General features: G+C 40.4%; 1 protein-coding gene across 1 annotated transcript; it reads right to left on the bottom strand.

The window, feature by feature from the left end:
• Nucleotides 1-11: 11 nt before the first annotated feature.
• Nucleotides 12-7,026, bottom strand: LOC120736581 (chondroadherin-like protein). The gene is made up of 10 exons (XM_040036820.1): nt 6,863-7,026; nt 6,609-6,671; nt 4,956-5,117; nt 4,164-4,358; nt 3,881-4,036; nt 3,620-3,765; nt 3,329-3,524; nt 2,276-2,421; nt 1,984-2,179; nt 12-1,233 (listed from the first exon to the last, which is right to left on the bottom strand). Exons 2-9 carry the CDS (start codon nt 6,669-6,671, stop codon nt 2,035-2,037), a joined length of 1,209 nt encoding a protein of 402 aa, XP_039892754.1. The 5' UTR covers nt 6,863-7,026; the 3' UTR covers nt 12-1,233; nt 1,984-2,034.
• Nucleotides 7,027-8,980: the final 1,954 nt, after the last annotated feature.

The following is an 8,980-nucleotide window of genomic DNA, read 5'->3' on the forward strand; positions in this document are numbered from 1 at the left end:
AGAGGGTGTCGGGTTTGTTAGATGAACTATATTTAAGACAGAACATTTGGTACAAATTACTAATCAGGTAAACCAAAGTAATCCTCAAGGAATAGATGCACAATCAAACAGGTGATCTAAATGCTATGTTCCATTCTCATACCACCAACACACAGAGCTATATGAGGTAATACACAGGATGTTGCGCAACATAAAGTCATATAAGAAACTGCAAATAAAAGTGATTCTGGCCCCTGATCATGATGATCCTGCAGTATGGGTTGGTCCCTATGAGCAGCACAATGACAGCTGTGCGTAAACAAACTCTCCCTAAAGTTGCTCTTCTTTCCCTTCAAAGAATTTATTCAAATACATTAAAAAAAACCACCTTTTTATTTATTTTACTTATAGATTATAATCATTTTGGCATCACAATTTCTGTCTTAGCACTCCTGAACCAGGTTTCCACAAAAATCAGTAGTTGTATCAGCGCCTGCCACACTGGTGGGATCTCGTCTACAAATTTCCCAGTTTATTTCAGAAACACTGATGATAATTAAACCGAGATTAAAAGCATGTTTCTGAAATAACTTCAGTTTTTTCTCTTTTTTTCTTTTTGTAAATTTTAACTCAATTAATTACTAAATGTAGGATGTTCGCTTCACTTCAGGTTACAGTCATTAATCATTTTAAACACATTTGTGCTTTTAGCAGCTTTCTTTGCTGCACCCTGCTTTGTGTTTGGACTCCCACAAATTTTGGATTTGGCCTTGAGCATCTTGACCTGCTGATGACCGTTGAGGTCAATCGGTTTGGTTTTGGTTGCTTTGGGGGCCTTTGCTGGCTGTGAGGTTGTGTAAAGCGAGTGGTAAGGAAGGTGATAAGTAGACAGCATCAGCAGACTGGTCAAATTTCTTACAAATGTACCTTATTTTCTGGCACCATCTGATACCATTTTAAAACAACCTCGGTTGTCAAAATCTTACTTGTTTTGTACAGAATTTTACACACACATGCACTTCATTAGTCTCTACCATTAAGAAATAGGTTAGACCAAACAATACAATCTAAACAAAGAAACAGGAATAACATTATTTACAAACTCATTTACACAAATAAATGGTTTGCAAAGTAAAACGCTGCATACAATACAACTCAAAAGATTACTTAAAAATAAAATAATACTATACAGAAGGAAATACCCTTCATTTGGCACAGGTGGCTCGTACCTTCAGATTAACTTTCTCCATCCATCTAGATAAAGAGAAAAGATCCAAATTAGTTACTAGTGTTAGTTATGGTATAATATGATGACCTTAAAGCTAATCTTAACAGATAAAGATGCATCTTTGGAAAATGGTTTTGTTCCTGTAATAAACAACATTCACACATGCAAAACATTTTTTCCACATATTAGAATCTCTCAGCGTCCAAACTTCAGTCATATTTAACTACATTATTGACTTGCAGCTGTTTTACATGCATAGTGGCAGTAGGGGGCAGTCACACATTAGAGGAGCTAAAGTCAGACCACTAACTTGGATTTTAAAAGTGTTGTTTCTTTACTTCTGATCAAATACGAACCTCTTAAGAGTCAGTTAGGACAACTGATTCATTCTGATGTGTGTTAAATTTGAAACCATCGTAGCTTACATTAATATCTGAAGTAGAGGAAAACATCAAACCTGGCTCAATTTAAAGCCTTTTTCGATCAATGAACTTGAGGGCTGTTAACTGGTAGATTAAAAACACAAGTCATGGAAAAACGGCAAATCAGCCGTAGTTTTTACAGACTTAAACTTGGCATTGATTTTCTAACCTGATCAAGAATCCAGCGTATTCCTCAATGTGTTCAACTATATCCTATATATATATATATATATATATATATATACATAATATATAACTATATTGGCAAACGCAGGTAAAGAGGTTAAAGTCAGTTTGGAAAATATGGAAGGCATTAAACAAAATATAAATATACAAAAAACTAGTGACACTCACCTCACAGACACAGTGTGCAGGACATTTGACCTTGTTCGGTTCTTCAGTGGGTCATGGTATGATCCCTGCTGCTTCCTCTTCCTCACTCTGGCATCTCAGCTTAGGAGGGTGGACAGCGTTCAGTCTCTCACCTGAAAGATGGGATGGCCCTCCACAAGTCCCCACCAGCTTCACTTTGTTATAGAAAGCCCACACTCTGCAGAATGGGGGGAGAGGGGGAGAAAATCGTGCTGATCACTTTCCCGAGGTTTCCTGAAGCTGTCAGTACATGACCAACAACAGCCCATCGTACCTTAGTGGATGCGGGTAACAGATACAGAGGATTGGATTCCTGGACAGGTTCAGACGTCTTAGGTTAACCAGTTCGACAAAGGCTTCAGTATCCAGGTAGATTAGACAGTTGTTACTAAGATGAAGCTTCTTGATATTCTGCAGGCCCTGAAAGCAAAGGAAGCTGGCATTTTATTTAAGGCTCCAGCAACAGGTGCATATCTGTAAAAGTATTTTGTACAGACGGTTTAGTGTGCGTACCTGGAATGCCATATTAGGGATGTAAACAAGCTGATTGTGTGAGAGGGAGAGCAGGTTGAGGAAGCCCAGCTGAGAGAACGCTCCAGGCTGGATCTCTTCCACACGATTGTGGTCAATAATAAGCGTCTGCCACACTGGTGGGATCTATTCTACAAATTTCCCAATTTATTTCAGAAACACTGATGATATGTAAACCGAGATTTCCACAGATACAAAAGCATGTTTCTGAAATAAATCCTGTTTTGTGTTTTCTTTTTTTTTTAAATGTGTAAATTTTAACTCAGTTAATTACTAAATGTAGGATGTTCGCTTCACCTCAGGTTACTGTCATTAATCATTTTAAACACATTAAACTCAAGTCTGATTGATGTGAAGTTTTTTTTTTCTTTTTTTAAGCATGAAAGTCAGGAGCAGAAATCAGTGGTTGGACTTGGCCTTTGACTAGAAACCCCCTCCCAAAAAACATCCCTGCTAGTTTTTCAAAGGTGAAAAACTGAATGTGAGTGCAGAGTGTGCCCCTGTGTCAGCTGACTCAGTGTTAATCCTGGCACCTCCTCTCCAAAGCAGAGCTCAGCCTCTCTCTGGCACTGCCGCACAGATGTAACCTTAGGCCCCCTCCTCGATTTGAGGAGGAGGCCTAAGGTTAAATCTTTTGACATCTTACAATGCTGTGATTGCAGCCATTACCCAACTCTCTGTGAATGGTTCTCATGGCCATTGATCAGTGGTTATGAGAATTTGTATAATTATGATGAAGGAACTGACTGAAGGCATTAAATGAAATATAAATATACAAAAAACTAGTGACACTCACCTCACAGACACAGTTGGCAGGACATTTGACCTTGTTCGGTTCTTCAGTGGGTCGTGGTATGATCCCTGCTGCTTCCTCTTCCTCACTCTGGCATCTCAGCTTAGGAGGGTGGACAGCGTTCAGTCTCTCACCTGAAAGATGGGATGGCCCTCCACAAGTCCCCACCAGCTTCACTTTGTTATACAAAGCCCACACTCTGCAGAATAGGAGGGGGGGGGGAGAAATCGTGCTGATCACTTCCCTGAGGTTTCCTGAAGCTGTCAGTACATGACCAACAACAGCCCATCGTACCTTAGTGGACGTAGGCAACAGTTGCAGAGGATTGGATTCCTGGACAGGTTCAGACGTCTTAGGTTAACCAGTTCGACAAAGGCTTCAGTGTCCAGGTAGATTAGACAGTTGTTACTAAGATGAAGCTTCTTGATATTCTGCAGGCCCTGAAAGCAAAGGAAGCTGGCATTTTATTTAAGGCTCCAGCAACAGGTGCATATCTGTAAAATCTTTGAAATTTCCATTTTGAAGTATTTTGTACACACGGTTTAGTGTGGGTACCTGGAATGCCATATTAGGGATGTAAACCAGCTGATTGTGTGAGAGGGAGAGCAGGTTGAGGGAGCCCAGCTGAGAGAACGCTCCAGGCTGGATCTCTTTCACACGATTACGGTCAATAATAAGCCGCTTTAGTGAGGACAAACCGTCAAATGACTCCTAGAATCATAAAAAAACCAAGGACTGCACTGAGAATGGTTGGGTAGACTTCTTGAAGTTAATTTTTATTTTTTTAAAAACCACTTAAAATGACAATGGGATATATGTGGTTTAAGTCTAAGAATACCTGGTAGAGGATCTCAATGTTGTTGTTGGCAAGGTTGAGGAAGACCAGGCGACCGAGGCCACGGAACGCCCCCTCCTTCACCTTGTGGATGTTACAGCGCTGCAGCGACAGGTGAGTCAGGTAGGGGGTGTGCATGAAAGCCCCAGTGGGGAGTTCCTGTATGTCATTACCTTGAAGGTCCAGTTTGACTGTTCTCTATAAGGAGATTACATATTAGAGGATAATAATAAGTATTTAATAGGTACTACAGCTTGAGGTATTAAAATTTGTATTTGCCTGGAAATAAACACCTGTTCAACCGAGAATTGTTTAAACAGCCCCATTTTTGAGGATTGTTTAAACTCCACAGCTTACCCGACTGTTGTTGCTAACCATTTCCATCCCTTTATGACCACAGTGCATTCAACTTCTGATGGCTGCTTCCAGCAGGATAGCGTACCACAGAGCTCAAATCATCTCAAACATGTTCCATGAATATGACACTGAAATTACTGTACTCATATTTTCTCCACAGTCACCAGATCTCAGTCCAATAAAGCATCTTTTGAATGTGGTAGAATAGGAGATTTGCATCTTAGATGTGCAGCAGGCAGCTGTGTGATGTTATCATCCTAATACGGACCAAAATCTGTGAGGAATGTTTTAGGACCTTGTTGAATCTATGCATGAAAATTAAGGCAGTTCTGAAGATAGAAGATAGAAGAGGATACGGTTGTATCCTCTTGGTTGTATCCAGTTGCTAGCAAGGTGTATCTAACAAACTGACGAGTAAGTGTATATGTTTATAGATACCTCATCAACATTAGGAGGAACCTGGGTCAGGTTCTTGTTGGCACAGGTCACATTGAGGTGGACACAGCAACACTCCTGTGGGCATTTTGCTGCTTGGACTGCAGAGACCCAGAAGACCAGCAGGCTGATCAGCAGAATCCTACGAGTAAGATGAAGGCGCTTCTGCATGGAAAACACTCATTCAGTCTTTTAGTTTTGCTACATACTTCAAACAGTAACATTAATTGTTTAAGGTGCAAACACAGCAACAAATTACTGCTGATTAGAGTTTAGTAATTCTTTAGCCCGCAAAAAGGTTGGACACTGTGCTTGGTTACTGTCACACAGTGGAAATTTGTATTTGTTTTATAGTCTGTTTTATGCTGATTTTAATGTTTATTTGTATGTATGGTTCTGATTTTATTTGCATGATTTTACTTTGATATTTGTAATGCATGTTTTTAGTGTTTATGTATGACATTGTTTTAATCCACTATGGACTGACTGGACAGTGGACAAATTAGTCAATAGCAGGCACCTGTTGAGGTGTTGGGTGTGCCCTGATGTGGCCTATCAGCTGCTGAAAGGATCTGTTGAAAAGCTGGGTCAGCACCTCAATGAGGGAGAGGCTCAGATTCTGGGAGGAAGGAGCATGTAGACGCTAGATGAAACGGCTTACGTGAAGACGGGCTGATCGGTGCGACTTGGTGTCCAATTTCCAGCCACAGAAAAGGCGACCGGTGGGAAACAACGTGTGTCATCAACAGACACACGTTGTCTGTGAACCTCTGCCTGCATTTGTGAGAACTTTTGTTCACTGGTTGCAGCTTCACAAACAACGTTTTTGGTTAGTATCTGTTTGTTTATGTAGTAGGTTGGAAGACGCTACATGTTTAATTTTGTAAGAAAATCCCCCCCCCGCTTATTTTTGGTTTTATTGTGACTTATTCTAACGCTGTTATGCGTTGACATCCCGAGGTTATACCTCATTATGTCAGTAGATGGTGTTCTTGCACTGCTGTGGAACTACCAGAGGGACTCTGCGCAGCTCAGAAATAAATGAGCGCCGGCCTGAGCAAGACTCTAATTTACGAGAGCTACGCAGTGCTCTCTAGCCTGTGTGCTGCCGGTCCTGCGCTGGTAACATTTTTAAGGCGAGGAGGAGGTCGCCGTTGCAGCGAGATAAGTTTCCATGTTGGTGTGGGGCCAGCTTCAAAAGAGGGTTTTTTTGTTTTGTTTTGTTTTTTTCCCTTTTGATCCTTATGTTTAAAAAAAAAAAAAAAAAAAAAAAAATTACAAATTTATTGGTGTGGTTTTATTTGGGTTTTTTGTTTAAACAGTTTCCAGATCTTCTGTTTGAAGAACCCCTGGTGTAACATTTAGGCTCATAGTTCCAGTGTCTACATTCTCTCAGCGGAATCATAAGGAATGTCATTCTCAAAGGGAGTTTAAAAAAATCTTAACACTAATTTAGACACTGTGGGGGCAAACAACTGTCATTTAGTTATATGGGTGAGGGTGATTTTAAAAAAAAAAAATAATAATAATAATTTTTTAATCAACACCAAGGGCATTTTTAAAATTTCAACACAGGTGGCTGATTTGTTGCACTCTGAAAATGGGACATTGAATGGAGTGTTTTTAACCGTCTGGTGTCCACGGCTGGTGACTCACTCTTTGCCTCTCTTCCTTCTTCCATCTCCACATCTGAGCTTTGGCACTCCACTTGCTGTCCATCTGAGGAACAAGGCAAAATTTGGTATAGCATTAATCTATTGCTTAATTATCCACACCTAACTCTTGCACCTAATCCATAACGAAGTAATGACAGAAAAATGTTATAAAACCAAAACATTGCAGGTATGTTTATTATTGTTTTTATACTTGAATACCTTTGCAATGCAAAAACTAGTATGTGTTATTGTTACCTGTGCCGTTTTTAATCCAGCTGTTGAGGGATCTACTACCTTTAGCAGCCTCACAGAGCTCTTTTTGTAATGGTTTCCTCCTCTTCTTCTTACGAGGTATGTTCTGGACAGTGTTATATCATGAGTAATAATTTCCACAAAGATTATACCTAAGTCACACACATGCAGATGTGGTCCTAGCCTGTTTGGTGCGCTGGGCAAACACTCCCTCTTGAGAACAGGACAAATCAACAATTGACACTGACTAATTAATATTGAAATCTGTAACATAATGTACAATTTCTTCTTGGAGCAACTGTAACCCACATAATTTACTTAGGGATTAATAAAGTATTCTGATTGTTTCAGGATACATGACCTGCCATTGACACAGTTGGTTACCTGTATCTTTTGCTCATTTCTCCTGTTCTTCTTTTCTCTTTTTTTCTAAACTGAGGACCTGATGGCTTTGAACTTTTTCTTGTCCATCTTGGTTTTAATTTTGCACTCCAGTATGAACAACGAATCCCGAGGATCACCACAACATAGCCTAATAGACCTACACCTTAGTTCACAGGTTCACTTTGTCTAGGGTTTATTTCTGGGATTTTGCACAACCCAGGATTCAAATCATTAATACATAACGGGCTTGGATTTACAACATTATGAATGAAATGTGCTCTATTTGGAAGCAGCAGGTCTCCCTCCCCTTTCGACAGGTTGTGTGTGAGACATTAAATCATCAAACTATAAAATATAAATTTTCAATTGTCATTGATCCCTTTACCCCAAGTCCTACAGTGTATATTTATTTTCTTACTCTTCTTATATTTATTGTTTGTTTACTTGCACTGCTGTAACTGGAGCCCCGTCGTCTCTATATACTGGACTGTATGTAGCGGTGATGACAACAAAGTTTACTTTGATTTCATCAGCGAGCAGGCGCACCGAGGGCTCTCGCGCTCACTTTTCGCGTATAGAATTTCGAAAAGACATCGGTGCAAATTGTGTGATTCTGAATAAGTACGCGGGACCACTGTGTGCGGTAAGACCAACTCTTTACTCACTCACTCGAGTGATGCAACAAAAACTGCGTCTGCTCCACAACTCGGCAGTAGTGGTAAGGTTCGTTATTAAAAATATAATTTTCTTTTTGATGCAAAACCAAAATAAAGCACTGAACACCTGGGCATCGGTTATTAACCGTGCATTTCCCCGGACACATTAGTCGTTTAAATAGGTGTATTACTTTTATATCCCAACATTAAATGATAGAATCCTTTTTACAAACTTACTCACGAAATGCTTCTCGGATGAGATGTAAAACGTCTTCAAGAAACACCAGCTAGGGGATGGTTGCAGGTCCTGCAGGTTTTTTCCCCCACCTCTCGGTTTTTTGGGCACTGGGTGACGACTTTCCCATATTCTTGGCAGGGGTGGCACCCTAAAATGATCGCTTGCTACCCCTTGTGCCACCTTGGTTGTACATATGAGAGTATTGTTTATTTATATTAGATGGTATTAAGACTTTGAACCTATAGCTACAGTTAACACTGAATATAAATTCTAAAACCGAATATATTAGTGTTACCCCCCCGCCCCTTCCTCAAACAACAAATGGTTCAGCCCAAAAACTTTCCTACAACCAAAAACTGGAAAAAGAGTCTGACGGTGCTGCTCTTGGAGAGGAAACTTCGAGAAGGGACATGACTCTTGAGAAAATGTTCGCAGCATAGAACTGAGGAGTCGGGGTTTTTTCCCCCCACATTCCTGCCATCGCTGGACCTGCCATCGGGCATACCGGTGTTCTGACAAACCGTCCTACCGTAAGTAGTTTATGCACATTTCTGTTGTCACAGGGTAATTCCAGCACAAAGCTAAGTAGGTATAATGGTTTGCCACTGAACTTTGCCCATCATAGTATGCTTGTAGCTCATATTCATAAAGCCTGGACGGTTTGCCACTTCAGTTCATGAAGTCAGAGGAGTTTTTCCCCCCCAGAGATTCGTGTCCACATTCTTGGCTTGACTCATGTGAGTACAAGATAACAATTATTACAATATGATGTGATGTGTGCTTTCTGTGAAGCCTCAGTGCGATGCAGGGACAGTCTCATGCAGTAGTGGCAAGAATCAGTCA

This window comes from Simochromis diagramma, unplaced genomic scaffold (genome assembly GCF_900408965.1).
Source record: "Simochromis diagramma unplaced genomic scaffold, fSimDia1.1 OVJJ01000371.1, whole genome shotgun sequence".
NCBI lineage: Eukaryota > Metazoa > Chordata > Actinopteri > Cichliformes > Cichlidae > Simochromis > Simochromis diagramma.